The 18,104-nt window shown below is 52.6% G+C and overlaps 9 protein-coding genes across 9 annotated transcripts; 6 read left to right on the forward strand and 3 right to left on the reverse strand.

Annotated features, from left to right (window-relative positions):
* Nucleotides 1–18: 18 nt before the first annotated feature.
* Z519_10546 (uncharacterized protein) lies at nucleotides 19–516 on the reverse strand (the record flags this gene model as incomplete). Its single annotated transcript, XM_016768262.1, has 1 exon — nucleotides 19–516. One exon carries the CDS (start codon nucleotides 514–516, stop codon nucleotides 19–21), a length of 498 nt encoding a protein of 165 aa, XP_016615730.1.
* Nucleotides 517–1,119: 603 nt separating this feature from the next.
* Nucleotides 1,120–1,881, forward strand: Z519_10547 (haloacid dehalogenase, type II; the record flags this gene model as incomplete). Its single annotated transcript, XM_016768263.1, has 2 exons — nucleotides 1,120–1,282; nucleotides 1,334–1,881. The coding sequence occupies 2 exons, from the start codon at nucleotides 1,120–1,122 to the stop codon at nucleotides 1,879–1,881; spliced, it is 711 nt and encodes a 236-aa protein (XP_016615731.1).
* Nucleotides 1,882–1,906: 25 nt separating this feature from the next.
* On the reverse strand, nucleotides 1,907–2,785 carry Z519_10548 (uncharacterized protein; the record flags this gene model as incomplete). The annotated part of the gene is made up of 2 exons (XM_016768264.1): nucleotides 1,907–2,662; nucleotides 2,717–2,785. 2 exons carry the CDS (start codon nucleotides 2,783–2,785, stop codon nucleotides 1,907–1,909), a joined length of 825 nt encoding a protein of 274 aa, XP_016615732.1.
* A 1,315-nt stretch (nucleotides 2,786–4,100) lies between these two features.
* Z519_10549 (uncharacterized protein) lies at nucleotides 4,101–6,383 on the forward strand (the record flags this gene model as incomplete). The annotated part of the gene is made up of 3 exons (XM_016768265.1): nucleotides 4,101–4,361; nucleotides 4,430–6,046; nucleotides 6,096–6,383. 3 exons carry the CDS (start codon nucleotides 4,101–4,103, stop codon nucleotides 6,381–6,383), a joined length of 2,166 nt encoding a protein of 721 aa, XP_016615733.1.
* Nucleotides 6,384–6,891: 508 nt separating this feature from the next.
* Nucleotides 6,892–7,638, forward strand: Z519_10550 (uncharacterized protein; the record flags this gene model as incomplete). Its single annotated transcript, XM_016768266.1, has 1 exon — nucleotides 6,892–7,638. The coding sequence occupies one exon, from the start codon at nucleotides 6,892–6,894 to the stop codon at nucleotides 7,636–7,638; it is 747 nt and encodes a 248-aa protein (XP_016615734.1).
* A 706-nt stretch (nucleotides 7,639–8,344) lies between these two features.
* Nucleotides 8,345–9,939, forward strand: Z519_10551 (uncharacterized protein; the record flags this gene model as incomplete). The annotated part of the gene is made up of 2 exons (XM_016768267.1): nucleotides 8,345–9,747; nucleotides 9,807–9,939. 2 exons carry the CDS (start codon nucleotides 8,345–8,347, stop codon nucleotides 9,937–9,939), a joined length of 1,536 nt encoding a protein of 511 aa, XP_016615735.1.
* A 355-nt stretch (nucleotides 9,940–10,294) lies between these two features.
* On the reverse strand, nucleotides 10,295–12,665 carry Z519_10552 (uncharacterized protein; the record flags this gene model as incomplete). The annotated part of the gene is made up of 2 exons (XM_016768268.1): nucleotides 10,295–12,395; nucleotides 12,451–12,665. 2 exons carry the CDS (start codon nucleotides 12,663–12,665, stop codon nucleotides 10,295–10,297), a joined length of 2,316 nt encoding a protein of 771 aa, XP_016615736.1.
* A 428-nt stretch (nucleotides 12,666–13,093) lies between these two features.
* Nucleotides 13,094–13,787, forward strand: Z519_10553 (uncharacterized protein; the record flags this gene model as incomplete). The annotated part of the gene is made up of 2 exons (XM_016768269.1): nucleotides 13,094–13,130; nucleotides 13,192–13,787. The coding sequence occupies 2 exons, from the start codon at nucleotides 13,094–13,096 to the stop codon at nucleotides 13,785–13,787; spliced, it is 633 nt and encodes a 210-aa protein (XP_016615737.1).
* A 1,766-nt stretch (nucleotides 13,788–15,553) lies between these two features.
* Z519_10554 (uncharacterized protein) lies at nucleotides 15,554–17,725 on the forward strand (the record flags this gene model as incomplete). The annotated part of the gene is made up of 4 exons (XM_016768270.1): nucleotides 15,554–15,623; nucleotides 15,678–17,276; nucleotides 17,337–17,539; nucleotides 17,594–17,725. 4 exons carry the CDS (start codon nucleotides 15,554–15,556, stop codon nucleotides 17,723–17,725), a joined length of 2,004 nt encoding a protein of 667 aa, XP_016615738.1.
* Between the last annotated feature and the right edge of the window lie 379 nt (nucleotides 17,726–18,104).

Raw genomic sequence — 18,104 nt, forward strand, 5'->3', positions numbered from 1 at the left:
TAGCACGTGTCCGAGTAGTCATGAGGCGTGGATCTTTAGAGCCTTGCTGTGCTGATCCAGTCCGTTGATCGTGATGGAGCGGTGGCGGAGGACTGAGGCCGAGCCGCCAGAGTACGAGAGACAGCCTTCAGTCATGATCTGGGTCTGCTGCGTGAGTGGTTGGCCGCTAGAGTCGGCTTGAAGCATCATACCCGCTGAAGCTGCATCCTGGCGACCGCCATCGCTGGCCCGCCTCGGAGAGGAAGATTTGATGACAAGATTACACACAACCCCCCAACTTCTTGCCCCCTTCGAGTCCGTTACATACACGAACATCTTCAGGTCCGCGCCGACCTGGTTCGCCGCCAACCCGGCTCCGTCGGCGGCGTACATGGTTGCGAACATATCTGCAACGAGGGCGTCAAGGTCTTTGGTATTGAAGCACGTCACTGAGCGTAACCTGCGGTGCAGGATGGGTGTACTCCAGCGCACGATGAGTAGGATCTTGCTACCTGCCTTGGCATTGGAATGTGACATGTTCCGCTGGTCCCTCGCCTCAGTCGACTCTGAGAAATTAGTTGACAAGAGAAACCAAGGTATCAGGCTGCCGTGGTGCCAGACATTTTCTCTTCTCTGTAAAGAAATCGCCAACCGGGGCTAACCGGGTTCAAATAAGGGGGAACCCGTGTGCTCTTACATACTCTAGAATTTAGTGCATTTGCTTAGGAGGTACATAGCCCGAAGGTTTGGGTTTATAGGGAGGGCGGAAACCCCAAGACAAGAGAGAATAAGCGATCTTGCTTTCTTTGTATTTCAGTTACAACTGGGGAACTGGAAACTTGCCGCTTTCGTGCGATGCTGACCCAGGTAGACACAAGCTATAATCGATGTGAAAAGTCTAAGGTTCAGATTCTCCGTTCTACCCGTGGCAGCGCTCACTTATCCATGTGCTGTTAGCACTAGTTTTCCGGGGACAATCGCGGGTTGATTTGGAATCGCTTTTTGACTTCTCGGCCGTTTGTCCGAAGTCCTTTGGACTTCATTCCAAGGACCTATTAAATTAGCGATAACGAGGCGAAGGCATCCTTCAGGTCGTGCAGTCATCAGCAGTTAGCTATCGTGACGCAAGAAGAAAGAGCAATGGGCAAGATCGTAGTGGCATTCGATCTCTATGGCACGCTCCTGTCGACAGAGAGCATTGCTAAAGAATTGGCTTCACACTTTGGACAGGAAAAAGCCGCCTCCATAGCGGCTGTATGGAGGAAATATCAACTGGAATACACGTGGAGGTTGAACAGCATGAGTAGGTTTAGAGGAATGTGGAACCGAGATTCTCGATGCTGATCTCGTCAAGAACAATATCAGGATTTTTCCGACGTGACCCGAAAATCTCTCCTGCATGCCCTAGCAGAGCACGGAGTGAGTCTCAGCGATGCTCAGGTCGACAAGCTCATGGACGCATACGACTTCCTATCGACCTTCCCAGATGTCAACCCCGCATTGAAGCGGTTGGAGAATAACACAAACGTCGAATGTGTCGTCTTCTCGAATGGAACCAAAACCATGGTCTCCAATTCCGTCAACAAATCTAACGATCTCAACTCTTCGGTATTCAAGGACCTTGTAACAGTGGATGTTGTCGGAGTATTCAAGCCCGCACCGGAGGTGTACAAGTTCCTGGCGCAAAAAGTCAACAAGGTGGACCACGAAGACAAGATGTGGCTCGTGTCAGGAAACCCCTTTGACGTTGTGGGTGCTCGCTCTATTGGTATGCAAGCCGCGTGGGTTGATCGGTCAGGAAATGGATGGCAGGACCAACTTGGCCTTGGCCCTACGGTGGTGGTAAGAAGTCTCGAAGAGGTGGCAGACGTTGTCGAGCAGCATGCTGCGGGCTCCAAATAGTCGGAGTGCTCCACAGGGACTGCGATTATGCTAAAAGATCTTGATATGACTCGTCCGACCTAGATGTGGCGGCTGCGGCTTCCCTAGAGCGATGTGCCTTTTCCATTTTCGCTGCCCATAACCCACTCCCAGCCGCAGAAGTAAGCAAAAAGAACATGCTGAGCACAGGGACAAGCTGCAATACCAGTGTCACCACACCGAACCATGTATATCTGAGCTGCCGGTTCTTGACGTATTCTTGTCTTTCTTTCTTCGAAAACCCTCGTAGCTTGAAATACCTCCAGTGATGAAGGGGTCCGGCTCGATACCCGGTCAGGATGAGGAAAATTGGGACGCCAACGATAGGAATGAGATTGACCGGGAGAAGAATGACGAATTCGGCGATTTGGCGGAAACTGAACGGCGCATAAATAGCAGATGATGTAGGTCTTCGAAGCATCTGGACCGAGTTTGGAGCAGTGGGGTCGAGCGTACGACCTTCGCTGACTAGGTCCGCCAGCCCTTGGTCAATTAGAACTGCATCAAAAGTATCCACTAGAGTCTCGTCGACAAAGAAAGCTTCGAAAAGAAGAGCAACGATGGCGGCGCCTTCACCTAGCACAAGAAATGTTGCATTCACCCACGCGCCTGGGCCGTGAAAGATGGCAAGGAACGCAGCTTGCGGGAGGTATGTCCAGAGGAATAGGTTGACGTAGATGAAGGCAGAGAGGAGCACGATGGGGATCAGGCGCGCCTTGAATAGAGGGTAGAAATAGGGATGCCCGAGGAAATAGAAAATGCCCTGGCATGGAAAGGAAAAGTCAGACGTTGCGACCTCGTTGCGCGAGATACTCACCTTTAGAGGATAGAGCCAGACAGCATCCCAAAGGGAGCACACCATTCTTGACCGTCCTTCTGATGTCATTTTCGCTATAGAAGGCGGTTCATCGAAGGCGCGGATGCAAGGTGACACGCAGCGAAGTGAATTCCCAAACTGCCTCTTGCTCAGTACCAGAGGTTGTCATGCCATGCAGCCAATTGGAATCCCACACTTTCAGCCTCGTGGCCAAAGCCCAGCCTTGTCCTCGCATCAGGCTAGTCGGCCTTATTTCTTACGCAATTCTGCCTCGAATTTTCTTTTCCCTCCGCCAAAACTGAAGTTTCCTCTGTATTCACTCTGTCAACGATGATGACTGTGGTTGCTGGAGGGGAAATCAGAGGACAGAGGAATGAATCGTTTTGACGGCCGCCATCTTACCCCGGGACCTTCTGTTGCTGACACAGCTTCGAGATTGTGAAGGTTTTGGAAATATTCATGGCTGCACATTGTCCTTATTAATATATCTCAGAGTGGCTTGAAATGATGGTGGCGGCTGTATTGTGCACCTCAGCACGCCCTCTCTCTGTGAGGGCATGATTGAGAGTCGCTCTGGGCTGTAGGGAGCATACAATAGGTCCTTGACACATACCCAGTACACGCAGCCACCAAGAAATCTCTGATTTGGGTGTTTTGGTCAGTCAATGCCTACCACTGCCTACAGGGGCACCAGGGCTAGTGAGGCTCTTCCTAACTAAGTAGGCCCCTTAACCCCTACGCCTACTAGGCAATGGGCTACTTATCCTCACCCACCAGCTCGAGCTATCTACTTGATCCCCGGACTCCATAGTTGGGGTCCCCAACAACAGCATTGCCCTTGCCCTGTACTCGGTACCTGGTATAGTGGTATTGCCACTATTTACTCGTACTCTGTAGCTATGCTCTGTACAAGCATTTTCTCTCATCTCCCAACATTACTTCCTGTGCACTTCGCCAACCGTCGCTCGTGTTTCTCGGCAATATCCCATTTCAGACAGTGATCACCAGTGCCATCCCCCGAACCTTGAACCTTATGCTCTTTTCCCTTCCCCGCAGTCTGTGACGGGCCGTCTCGAATCAAGTGAAATCACACCGAGGACAGACGCAGCGAGTGGTAGAGGTAGCAGGAGGCGACGAGGGCCTGGTGTCGCCGTTGATCGTTGGTAGGTGGCCAGTTCATCCTCGGTTCCTTTTCTCCACAACCCTCGACTGCGCTTGTCTCGCTCCCTCCACCAGCCATCTGCCATCTGCAATCCCGCGGCCACCTGCTCCTGCTTCCGACCTCGCCGACCATCTCAAACTCCATATTACTATGTGCCGACATTCACCCGTGGATTCAGGATTGCTGCATACCCAGACAGGAAGATAGGACGGATTATTCCCAATGGCCTCCCTCTCCCAGCAGGGCTCTTACTCGTCCTCTCAGCCGCAGGACGCAAGCAACGCCTACAAATACGAAGATCCCACCGCATACCAAATTCCTTCCGGTTACCCAACAAACCAATTCGAGGTCCCTCTGCCCGTAGCGCGTGCGGAACCAGAATCGCAAGCTAGAGAACCACCAAAGCCACAATCCTCAGCTTCATCAGAGCCCAAAGTTCGCCTCAGGAAAGCCTGCGATAGTTGCAGTGTGAGAAAGGTCAAGGTATGTGCGCGCCAAACTCCCTTCTCCCTCCACCCCTTGGCAGTTCAAGCGCTGATGAATCCCAACAGTGCGACGAGACCGGTCCTCCTTGCAAATCGTGCGCCGCCCTTGACATTCCCTGCACCTTTGATCGTCCTAGTCGTCGGCGCGGTCCCCCCAACCGACATGCCGAAGCCATCAAGAGACAGAAGCTCGAGGGCGGGAACTTCGACGGCTCGCGAAGCTCTCCAACCCATGATGCCGCCTACAGCCTTGCTGCTCTTGCGGCACCGACTCCATTGTCCGCCGAGTCAATATGCGACCTACCTGCCTTGAAAATCCTCCTAGACGATTATTTTACGTATATTCACCCATTAATACCTCTTCCGCACGAACCCACATTTCGAAGATCGTTTGAAGCTAGAGAGGACAGGACAAATCACAACTTCCTCGCGCTCATCGCGGCCATGGTAGAATGCCTCGTGGCCAGTTTTCCAAGACGACCCAGACAACTCTTTACCACGGAACCGGGAAAGTCGCAATTTCCCAATGCGGGAGCTCTGATTGATCGATGCCATCAAGTCTTCGTCGAGGCTCGCGGTCTTGGTTATATGGATCGCCCAATGAACTTGTACGATGGCATTGCGAGCTATCTGACTGGCCTAGCCGCCGGTTATGTCCTAGACATTCCACGCATGCGACTCTATCTCGGCGAGTGTACCATCATCATGCGGGAATTGCAATTCCATCGGCCGGAGATCCATCGTCCTGGTGCACCTCCAGCAGCACCGTATGGCCCTGCAGATGTGCCTCGACCCCCGATTGTCGACTACATCTACCAGGAATCGGGTCGCCGGCTTTTCTGGCTGCTTTTCGTGGGTGCCATGTCGGCCCGACAGCTTGACGAAGCCGAGGGTGACTTGTTGATGCCTCCCGTATCCCATGCAGAAATGCTCCCACCGCTGCCCGTCGAGGTAGATGATGAGTACATCACTGAAACACAGATATTCCCTCAACCCCGAGGGGTTGTTTCGGAAATGGTCGGGTTTAACCTCAACGTCAAAGTTTTCAGGGCCTTTCACTTCTTGGCTGCTCTGGAAATGGCGTTTGGTGCAAATAACGTCTATGACTGGGATCGTCAACGGCAAATCATTCGCCGCGCTCTTCAGAATGTCAAGGATGCGACGCGAGATGCTCCTAAAGAATTGCAGCTAAATCCAGCCAATGGATTCGGGGAGTGGCCACCTACGCAAGCTGACATATCGGCGTATTCCCACCTCTTCAATGATCGCGAAGGAAGCGAGGGCGACCTACACGCGACGCCTGGTAGTGTCCGCGGGTCATTTTCGGTGCCATCCAAGAGAGCGATTCAATTTGAGATCCAAAAAGCCAATATCTATGCCACGCAACTGTCGTCCAGGTCTTATCTGGTTGAGAGATTCTGGAATCTGTATGAAATAGTCGACCGCGACAAATTGACCTTTCCCTCGGATAAGTCGGTGACAAGCTCGTCCCCAACGGCAGGGATTGTGACGACGGGTATGGAACACGGCTATCGCCAAATTGTAGGTCGTACGCCCAGCGACAGCATGATGGATACTGGAGAACAAATGATGGCTGTTGAACGAGAAGACATTGTGAGAGACATGGCCCTCCTTCTCAAGAGCATTAACCAGGTCAACATGGAGCCTAATGGAATGAGTTTCGTAAGCCGGTGTCCCCCCTCCGAAAAGACTCCTCACTGACCGTAACTAGTGCAACAAGATCCGAACCGTCGCGTCGACTTTGCTGGAAACCAAACGCGCAAGAATGAGCGTCATGCCTACGCTTGACTCCGAAAGCGTAAATGCATATCTTCATGTGTTCCTCGATATCCTCTCTAAGTTGGAACGGTTGGGGCCCGGTCGATTCCGAGGTGTTGCTGATGGCAACACAGGCGGCCTGTTACGGACAGCCGAGGAGATTGAGGATGAAGAGCTGATCCACTGGGCCAGTCTGAAGGAACATCAAGAGAGGTTTGTCCGGACAAGCGGTTTCTGGTGAAGGTTGTCCGAGGATCGACTTTGGCCCCTAGAGTAATGACTGATGACACTCAAGGGGCCGGCTCGTCGATATAGCAGGGAACAATGGTAACGGGAGAAACTCAATCCCTGCTGTTTGCATGGACGGGCGAAAGTGCGCTTCAAACAAAGCTTGATACCCGCAAGTGCCTTGATGGATGGACGGCGGTGGTTTGGGATGGTGTCTACCAGTGATCCTGACAAACAGCTTTTGTCTGACGACTCAAACATTCCAGCCTCCTAAGTCGGCGGAAGGCCATCTCATGTACATCTTGACGACGAAGCTAGGCATAATTGGCACGTGAATATGACAAAACACCTCTTATTATCTTCTTCATTTGTCTTGGCTGCAAGGCTGCCAGCCTACGACTTGAGGGTTCGGTGAACTTTCCGTAGGCTGATCAGGTTGCGAGCTTGCTTCAACCCACATTCTGCTTCCTGTCTCCAGAATCCCATCGACTTCTCGCCAGAACTCAATCCAGTGACAGACAATGACAACTCACAACTTCGATGTCTTCAGTGACTGCTTGTGCTCAAATGTGGTGGAGAAACTCACTGACGGAACAAAGAAAACTCTGAAACGGTCTTCTCTGGGCAAGAAAACCAGACAGAACGAGTCTGATCCTGAGCAATCTGGGCCCGATCCTTCTGAGCTGGCCGACTTTTCTGACTACCTAGCCACCGACATCTTTTCCAGCTTGCCAGAGAAATTCCAGGCACTTTCCCATCAGGCACTTCGGGATGACATCGAGAACTCTGACAAATGGTCCCTTCCTCTAACGCTGACTGTTCTCGAAGAGCTTTCTGCTCATCTGCCAGAAGACATACACGACAGCTTGACCGCATACGGACTAATCGAACCACCCAAATCTGATATGCAATCTTTTATGGCACCGGTGTTCTCTGGCTACATCTCTGCGGTGACAACACCGCCGCCGAAATGGGCAGAGACCAGGACCAAGGCTTGCGAGATCTGCGAAAGAGACTGGGTTCCAGTCACCTACCATCATCTAATACCAAAGCAAGTCCATGCCAAGGTGCTCAAAAGAAATTGGCACGAAGAACACCGCCTAAACAGCGTTGCATGGCTATGTCGGGCTTGTCACAGCTTTGTTCATCGGATGGCCTCGAATGAAGAGCTCGCCCGAAAATGGTACACAGTTGACTTGATATGTCAGAGGGGGGACATCCAGAAGTGGTCTCAATGGGTCGGACGCATTCGCTGGAAGAAGACTTGAATTATGTCAACCTGTCGCTCAGAACGAGAGACTGGTGGGCCCGGAAGGCATACCAAGTCATCAGCTCATAGGTATACACTGGTCTCTCATAATTCGTCGCTGAAGAGACCGCTGAATACATTCGAGGTCGCGGCATTACTGCAATAATCCGCGAGAGGCACTTCACCTCGCTGCTGTCAGATATAGAATGCTCCTCAGTACGTGTTTGCCGCAATGGCCCAACGCTCCGCCTTTGGTTTGCCGAGAAGCAAACCCCTTTATAAAACCAGCGGCACAGATCTGAACATCTACGTGAAAGCTATTTATCTATACTCAGACCCTCCAGGATCAAGATTACTGAGTTAACTCCTTGCTGACCTGGTGGTTCCTTTGTACCACACTCTGCGATTCTATTGTTCACGTCTTGAGACAGGTCTCGTGGAAGTGCCGCCGCCGTCTCTTCTCCAAGAAAACCTGTCAGAGCACAGGTCGATGTAGATCTGCACATTTTGCTACATCTGCTGACGCTGCTCCTTATTCCCAGACACGAGCATCTCTTTGTCTTCGTGCGGTGTGTCGGTCACAACAAGGGGGTCCTCCTCCTTCGCCTGGGCCCCGTTTTCCTCAACTCGAGGTACATCCGGACTCACAAACACAAGTCTGAACTGCGTGGGAAATCACATGCTTGTTGGCATTCGCTGTTGTCCCTGAGTTCACTAATGTCAATATGGAACACAATCAGAGTAACAGCTACTACTACTACCAAGAACATCAATCTGCCGCACCCTGCGGATATGAGATTTATATCCTTGTTCCTCGTGCCATGTATTTGTGGCGCGGAGAGCCTCCTTGTCCTCCAAAACTCTACGATTCTCTCGCAAATTCTCCCCTTTCCCACCAGCCGTTCGCAGATCATCCGCAAGATTTAGGAGTCGCAGAATTCTGGGAGTCTCAAACTGCCACCCAAGAGCTGTTCCCAATTTTCGAGTCGAGGATTGGATATATCACCCCAGTCCACGAATATCTTCCGAACATGGCCTCGTACAATGCTCAATTGATTCGAGTGCGCGAAGAGGTCGTTAGTGAAGCTCTCGAATCATTGAGACTGAATCCCAATACGAGCGTCAGTGATTGCTACCGATTCGCTGTTCGCAGCTTCCTCGGTCGTTCTGTTGAAGACAACATCCTCGACCTCGTCACAAGAGTCGACCTTGAAGTCGAATTTGCACTCAGAATCATCCGAGCCACTAAGCGGCCGCAAGAACTCACCACTGCGCAAATGGACAATTTGCAGGCACTTGGAAAATCATTCACAGAAATGGCCACCTCCTACCGCTACGTTTGGCTTAAAGAGGCAATCAGGCTCTACCTTGAGCTCGATGCCCGGGCCGTTGTTGAAGATGCTGACCAGTTCCTGCGATACATTGGAGGAACAAACTCGAAAGCCGAGCGAGTAACAGGCATACTGAAAGAGAATGGAGCTGAGGGTGCCAGCATCAACCCACTGCATTACGGCAATAGCAGTAGCGGAGGTAATAGACTGGAGGAAGCAGGTACAAGAGATATCAGCATGCTGGACGTCGTTGACTCAGCTCTATCCGCTCCCGAGGGCGGTGCCGCGCCCACCCGTGACAACAATACCGCTGCCAGTGGAGACGACTCGGCCCTCTATGTTCACAAGGACGTTGATGACATCACTACTTGGTCAAAAGTTATCAACGGCCACTCTGTTCTGTTCGCTCAATATCAGCACGGCAAGCAACGACCCTGGAAATGCCTCCTTTGTGACAAATGCTTGGTCAATGAGAAGGGAAGCCTCACAAGCCATCTTCGCCATCGGCATGGCCTGACCGGTCTCAGAAATATGCGTATAAGGAATGAAAATCTTTCGAATTTCCAAGGTCACGATGACAACGACTGCTACATGTGGGGCGAATTTGTCGAGAATGATCCATTGCCGTGGAAGTGCCTGCTTTGCGTGAACCATCAGGGGGTGAAGGTCGGCAAGAGGACATTTCCACGACATTTTCAGAAAACGCACGGCATCAAAGTAATCCTGCCTTCTGTCACGCCCGCTAATATCGAACGCGACAGGCAAAGGAAGAAGCCGGCTAATGTCTTGACTAGAAGGTGACATGATGCAACGTTGACGCATATCCGTCTGTGGGCGGCTCTGTTGATGAGTCTAGCCTCGAAGACGAAGCCGATGCTGACGCCGACAAGGTTCTGGACGACTCCCGGCACGAAGATGAGGATGCCAATGTCCAGGTCCGTCAGATAACGCAGTCGTTGTTAGATTTATTGCGGGCAACGGACGCTTAATATCAGGCAATGAAACATTTGTTGAAATGGCACTGAAAGGGAGGACGGTTGAATGTGAGGTGATACCAGTGCCAATAACAACCGTTGACCGGGTGGTAGGAGAGAAATGCCCGCAGTTTTGTGGAACCCCATAGTTAGCAAGACGGTAGCTAAAGAAGAACGTGGACACAAGTCCTGATATAGACGTCAGCGTCTATGGACAATAAGAATTATCGATATAAGGCGACAGATGAGCATGAGCACTTCCGGGAAATACACGGATTAAACAACATCGACATTGAGATTCAAGGAGAAACTGGACAGATAGTGCGGGAATAATATCGTGCTTGGTCCCATCTTGCAATTTCATCAAGATTCAAGGGCGAACAAGTTCGTCCAAAGGTGAGGTTCTCGAAGCATCTAGATCGCCGATAACGTGGAACACGCCGCTTGCACCCTCAAAACCCGTAATTTGCCCGGTCAATGCCTTCTTGTCGCCATAGTATTTGAACCTGTACATCCCCGTCTCAGTGCCCGGTTCAATCTCCCATTCCAAAGTCACCTCACTCGTCCCCATCGTCGTGGATGTGCGTTTCCACCGATACACCAGAAACCAGTCCCTGTCCGAGCGGACTTGAACCCACTTTTTGAGACCCTCGTCGAATTTCTCCACGGCAGCGAATGTACCTTCGAGACGGAAATTATTGCGCGGGTTTGCGGCCGCGAATATCGCGCTGACGACATCACCGGAACGGAATGATATCGCTGGGTCGGGCGAAGAGAGCGTATCCCCGAACTTGCGCAATATGCCAGCGTGGTCGACGACCACGGGCCGAATGAATGACAACGAGCGATTCACATTTATGGGCGGGTTAGGACCGGCAGGAAGGTGGTCTAGGCCGGAGGTTTCATCATCAGAGCCCAGATACGGGAGGTATGTGATTGTAAGGTTGATATACGCTTCCAACGTGTGGGGGCCGTAGAGTGTGGATGCTCCTTCGTAGCGTTGCACAGAGTATTCTTCTTCGGTGGCGATGTAGTGGGCGTAGGTGTTTGCGGGCCCGCCGAGGACGAGTCTCGGCGAAGAGACATTCAGGACCGAGGCAGCCGCAGATGTGAGGGCCTCTTTCCAGCGGCGGCCGGACATGGTGGTTGCTTCCCCCGGGGAAATTATCATGATCAACTCTCCAATCCGGAGGAGTTGAATGTCAACGATGTTCGGCGTCCAAGCATAGGGATCATCGGCTTCACCGACGTCAAGGAGGATGGGTTTTGGATGTTGGCATGCTATCTGCGCGTCTGTCGGTGGATGGATCGCGCCTCTTGCTAGCCTCCAAAGCGGATTTTTCAACGCGGGAGAGTCGTTGGTGTCGTTTGTGCCCTGGGCGAAGTCGAAGCGACCGGGCCCATCGGTGGTGCCGCCTGCGAAGCCGTATCCTAATGCAGCAGAGCAGGTCTTGAGCGTCCGAGACTGGTTGAGGAATGAGGTGAAGGTGAACGAGGAGAGGTTGGCATAGGTATGGAAAAAGGATACGGTTGATGCCGGTATCCGTTCTAGGTTGTGGTCATCTAGGAGGGTTTTGGCTGCAGCCATTTGTCGTTTTCCGATCTCAAAGCAGGACTTGGTCCCCTGATCGTCTAACTGTGACATCGGTCCACGTCCGTGGCAGGGTTGGGTTCGACCTCCGCATGTGCTATCCTTGAATGCACACGGGAGACCTGTATCTTCGCAGAATGCACCTAGGGTATTGGGAGAAGTATCTCCGACATTTGCTTGAGAGAAGCCTGCGACGAAGGATGGGTTCCTGTCTTTCATGTACTCTTCCAACAGGTACGCTGCAACGCCCTTGTTGTCGCCGGCGATAAGGGTGTTGTTCTGATAGAGAGATGTCCCATGGACTGGAAACCAAGACAGTGCTCCTAGGGATTGACCATCAGACGCCCTCTCGAACTTCAGCAGTGTCATGTTTTTGTCGACGTCATCGGCGTACTTGTCTCGTTCCTTCTTCGGATTCTGGAGGTAAGCGTACGGACTTCTGTTTATGTTCGCACCTTCAACGGGGTGTTGCCCAAATCTGAGATAGCCCTGTGTAAGGTTTTCATGCGCCCGTTGGATGGCTAACACAGAGCCATTGACGATGGCCTCGTAGCTCTCCTTGTGGAAACCTAGACTTGTGATTTGTGGCAGCAAGTAGTTCAACCAAGCCCCAGGCCCGCTGTGACTATGGGTCCCGGTAACTGCGACATTGTTCTTGTTGTACATTGCATATTCTGGGCCCAACTCCTTAAGCCTCTGCAAGATGCCATGACGGACGGCAGTGTCGCCGGACTGGGTATCAAGGACAAGGTAGACGACCCGTGAGGCACTCCTAGAAAGGCTTCCTACGATGAATGCCCGACAATAGATGCGTTGGCGGACACCGCTGCCCACTTGATCCGTGTCAGCGTAGCCCATCAAGTTGATCTCGGCAACCGGTCTGAATAAGTTGAGGTTAGCATGTGCTCATTGGCACATTCACGCATTTCCCTTACCCAGTAATATCTGCCTTTCCGACCCCCAGCAGGTAGTCACCCTGCGCAGCGGCATTGTCGCTGCCCTGGCTTTGCACGGCTTCTCCGTCTACATTGGCCGGGAGCAAATGCACACTTCGAGGCGGACTCTGCAAAACGAAACCGAGCCACAGAAGTCCCGTTGTGAGAATGAGAGAGAGCGCCCACAGCACTGGGGCTAACGATCTCCGTGCCATTTTCGTGTTGCCCTGAATCACCATGTCTTTTGCAGCTTACGACGGGGACTTGGTATGACAATCCCCGTCTCATTTCGGGTCAGATAGGAAGTTTCCGGAAGGGTGCATCGTCCTAACGAGATGATTTCTCTGGCAACGGACGAGAATGCCAGAGTATAAAGTGCAGGGATTGACCGCTGTTGATGGATAGAATCACTTTTGGATTGATTCTTTCAAGGCCGCGAGGCTCCGCCGAAACGGGGCAACAAGTGTCGTCATCCTGACGAATCACCAAGGATCGGCGGGAGCCTTAACACATGAGCAAGGCCAGCGAATAAGAGGCGACCATTTAACAAGCGCCAAAGCCTGGCCTTGGCATCCTGGAAAGGATTATCGCAGTCAACTGATTATGTACCAACAAGCCAATTCAACTTCCCCAGCAACCTACAATGGCCCTGATATGGGAGTCCCACGACTCACTGCCCTGTGAGTGATATTGCCCTGGATGGAGAGACCGTTGGCACGTGCTGACCGCTTTTCTCCCCAGACATTGACCCCGACGTCACCGATGCCGACCACCAGAGCGCCAAAGCTTCGATTGCTCGACACCTCCCCAAGGACTATCTCACCACGCCTCACCCCTCCCTCGCCCCTCTTCCTGCAGTCAACTTCTCCGAAACATTCCGTCAAGAAATCAATCGGGTAGCCGCGGGCCACCCCCGCCAGCAGGGGATTGACGTGTCGCGCTACGAGGCCCCAGATGAGCCGTCGAGTGATAGTGATCAGGCCACAATGAAGGAGGCGCTGCGGAACGCGTACATCTTGAGCACTTTCCTGTCAGGTCGGCATGCAAACCTTCAGTTGCTGGACGAGTTTGGCAAAAACGCTTGGCTTATCGGCAATTCTCAGACAGAACAAATCCTCCAGGTGCTCGAACACGAGCTTGCCGGGCTTAAATATGAGACCGAAAACATCAACAGAGCTCGGAAAGCTACCCAGGAACAGTCTAAGGGCGAGCTTTTGACCCTTCAGGAAAATTGGAAGCGAGGTATAGGCAGAATTCTTGAGATCCAGGTCGCTGCAGCCCAGCTACGGCAACAAATGGGCCAGGGTCAACTGCATCCTGCACCATCAGATCCTTGAACGCAACTGGGCAATATTTTGATAAGCAGGGATACATGCTGATGCACACTGCTGCATCAGTAACGCAGCGATCTGTCGGGATCAGATGCGGAGGATGCCCGGTCGCTCTGTTCGGCACAAATACGGGCGAGATCTCCGCATGCGCAGACCGCATTAACCTACTAAGCTCAATTGACGCTTGCTTACCTGATATCCTAAGACCTCGAAAAACAGTCCACAAGAATGCCTACCTGGGAGCCTTAAACGTGGGCTACGAGACAAAGGGAAAAGTCCCCGGGCATAGAATTCTGGTCGTCTACTCTGTTGGGACGTGGCCTCAGCAATACAAGGTTAGTTGACACCGGAGAGCAATCTGCCAGAACACCGAGCCGCGTCTGGGCGGGTCCTATATTGAAACCGCAATTTTGAGACCCGAGAGGGGAGCTGCAACCTGCTGGGTCAAAGCTCTGCGTTAGCCCGAAGGATGACTCCCTGCACCTCTCTCCAGCGAGAACAGCCGTGTCCTGCCTGGTTCCTCGCTTTGTTGAGACGTGGAGCTGGGTATTCTTCTTGTGCACCGCTCCTACTTCTCGTCCTCCACCGGACCTGGGCCAAGCAGCCAATGCTCAAATCTCCAACATCTGAGTGCAACCTTCTCTGTCTTCATAGGTCTGTAGTGGGTTTCTCCAATTTATATCTTTCCGGACACGGTTAGGCTGCCCTTCCCCCGCAAACGGGGATTAGGTAGCCCTTTTTCTTCTGGGTTTTTTTTGGGCTTCCTCCATCAACACAGCTTTGAGCATTGCCGCCCCATCGCTTCATTCGGGCGTTCTAGCTTATGCAGGATTTTCCCATCCCTTGTCAGCCACTTCCGTTCTCTATGCGGTGCCGCTTGCCAGTGGGCTTTCCCCGCGTTTCTTGCATTGGACGCCCCCTTCAAGCCACTCGGGTGGGGTGTTGAGCCGTTCAATCCGCTGGCGGTACTAACGGCAATTTGCACCGCTAGTCCTTGGCTCTTCTTTGTCCTTTCGACGTCAGCCTGTGTGCCGTCCATCTTGTTTTGATGCCTCTCGAGAAAGCGAAGTTCCTCGTTGCCTTTCTTGATGCAGGGGCTTTTGCTCGGACCTTTCATGATTCGAGGCCAGCGAGAGACGAGCTACCAGAATTGATAGGGATTCTCGTTGGAGCTAACCGACGTCTGGAGCTGCTCGCTGATGCTAGCCAGCTTGGGTTGAGGGGGACGAGATATCCCCGGTCAGCCTGAACTTCACACAACCTGGGCCTGTTGGCCTCGCATCCATCTCGAGGTACACCTTTGTTGACCCAACTTGCTCGACATCCGGAGGTGCGAAGAGTCTGGTGTCTCGTCCTTGACGGATTCTTACTTCGCTTCGACGCAATACGGACTCCTCTCACTGCCCAGCTGCCGAGTCGATGATCCCCGTCATCCTCAATCTTATTGAACAAACCCCGCATATTCAACGCAATCAGCTCGTCTCCAGGTTTACTCCGGATGATCACCTTGCAAGGATGCTCGGACAAGACGACAACCGTTCTTTCACCCAGTGGAGTCCCCGGGAGGCGTCCTCATGGAACCCCTCTCTCCCCTCCCTCCAGTCTCCCGAGAGGTGGAGAGGAACAGATCGTCAGAAGTCTTATATTGAGACGTCTCGCTCCTTGTGTCTCTCATTTCCTCCTCCTCCAGCCTGCTCCTGGTCGAGCAAAGCACATTTACTCACGTCAGAATATATCGAAGCGTTGTATCGTTCATTGAACCAACCGCCACCATGACTATCCCGGAAGAAGTTGATATTATTGTCTGCGGCGGTGGCAGTGCGGGATGTGTGCCAGCTGGACGTGAGCCATGCCTACATGAGTTCATTTGAAAGACCGACACTGACGCCTTGCTAGGTCTGGCCAACCTGGACCACGATCTCCAGGTCCTCTTGATTGAGGCCGGGGAGAGCAACCTCAACAACCCCTGGGTCTACCGCCCAGGCATCTACCCGAGGAACATGAAACTCGATTCGAAAACCGCCACGTTCTACTATTCTCGACCCTCCGAATGGCTCGATGGACGTCGTGCCGTCGTCCCCTGCGCCCACGTTCTCGGTGGAGGCAGCTCTATTAACTTCATGATGTATACGAGAGCAAGTGCCTCTGACTATGACGACTTCCAGACCAAAGGATGGACCACCAAGGAGCTCATTCCCCTGATGAAGAAGCATGAAACCTACCAACGAGCCTGCAATAACCGAGATCTCCACGGGTTCGAAGGACCAATCAAGGTCTCCTTTGGCAACTACACTTATCCCATCATGCAAGACTTCCTCCGGGCTGCTGAGTCTCAGGGCTTCCCCGTTACGGACGATCTCCAGGACCTTGTGACTGGTCATGGTGCCGAACACTGGCTCAAGTGGATCAACCGAGACACTGGCCGTCGCTCTGATGCTGCTCATGCATACATCCATGCCACTCGTGCCAAGTATCAGAACCTTCATCTCCAGTGCAACACGAAGGTGGACCGTGTGGTCATCGAGAACGGCAAAGCGGTCGGTGTCCTGACTGTGCCTACCAAACCTGTTGGTGGAAGGAACCCTGAACGCAAGTTCTGGAAAGCCCGCAAACTCATCATTGTTAGCTGTGGTACTCTAAGTTCACCTCTCGTCCTGCAAAGATCTGGCATTGGTGATCCAGAGAAGCTCCGAAAGGCCGGTGTCAAGTGCATTGTGGACCTTCCGGGCGTTGGCCTCAACTTCCAGGACCACTACCTGCACTTCGCCACTTACCGGGCCAAGCCTGAGACTGAGTCGTTTGACGACTTTGTCCGTGGTGACCCAGAAGTCCAGAAAGCCGTGTTCGAAGAATGGAACCTCAAGGGAACTGGACCATTGGCCACCAATGGCATTGAAGCTGGCGTCAAATCACGACCTACAGCAGAAGAACTCGAGGAGATGAAGAAGTGGCCCACTCCGGAGTTCGTCACCGAGGGAGGTTGGGACAGCTACTTCAAGAACAAGCCCGACAAGCCAGTCATGCATTACAGTGTGATCGCCGGATGGTTCGGTGACCACCTCGACATGCCTGCTGGCAAGTTCTTCACCATGTTCCATTTCTTGGAATACCCTTTCTCTCGTGGCTTCACCCACATCGTGTCTCCAGACCCATATGAGGCACCAGACTTCGATGCCGGCTTCATGAATGACAAGCGTGATATGGCACCTATGGTCTGGGGCTATATCCAATCCCGTGAGACAGCCCGTCGGATGCAAGCCTATGCCGGTGAAGTTACGGCCATGCATCCTCACTTCAAGCACGACTCGCCCGCCCGAGCTCTGGACATGGACCTCAACACCCGCAACCAATACGCAGGACCGAACCACATCAGTGCCAACATTCAACATGGTAGCTGGACCATGCCCGTCGAGCAGGGCGATGTGCCTGAGCCCAGCTTTCTCAACTCGAACAAGCAGCACTACCGCGCACCTCTTAAATACAGCAAGGAAGATAGTATGATCCCTTAACCCCAGGGTTGCAGAGCACGCAACGGTTTACTGACCTACCATACAGTTGCTCACATCGAGAAATGGGTTCAGCGACACTGCGAAACCACGTGGCACAGCTTGGGAACCTGCTCTATGGCTCCTCGAGAGGGCAACAGCATTGTCAAGCATGGTGTATTGGATCCAAGACTAAACGTCCACGGCGTCAAGAACCTGAAGGTTGCCGATCTGTCCGTCTGCCCAGATAATGTTGGCTGCAACACCTTCTCGGTAAGTTGTCTCATCATGACCGTCGCCAAGTCGAATGCTAACCGGACCTTGTAGACTGCGCTGCTCATTGGCGAGAAGTGTGCGGTGCTCGCTGCCGAGGATCTTGGCTACAGTGGTGCAGCTTTGGACATGAAGATCCCACCTTACCACGCTCCTGGCGAGAGTGTTGGTCTTGCTCGCCTGTAGATTTGAATCAAGTGGAATAGCAGAATGAACAAAAGGTACAGGCAGGATCCACAGAGAGATGGATAGTCAATAATTTGATTCTATCATCCGCCCGCAAATGACTTTCAAAAGGTCTACGTCGCTCAGCGTTCCCTTATTTCTTCCTCTCTAGCTCGATATCAAATGATGTGTTGAGTGTTACTACAGGATAACCAACGCGTCACGCCGTGGTCAAATCACAATCTGCAGCTTGAACTGTGTACGGGGGTACAATTCCAACCGGACAGATCTTGGATCAGTCTCGCTGTGTAGGTTCCTTCATTTCAAGGGTATATCTGCGCGCAAACGCCTTCCGATCACCCGCCGGAAATGTACAACCAGAAGAGATGGTATTCTGTTA

Source organism: Cladophialophora bantiana (assembly GCF_000835475.1).
Source record: "Cladophialophora bantiana CBS 173.52 unplaced genomic scaffold supercont1.18, whole genome shotgun sequence".
Lineage (NCBI taxonomy): Eukaryota > Fungi > Ascomycota > Eurotiomycetes > Chaetothyriales > Herpotrichiellaceae > Cladophialophora > Cladophialophora bantiana.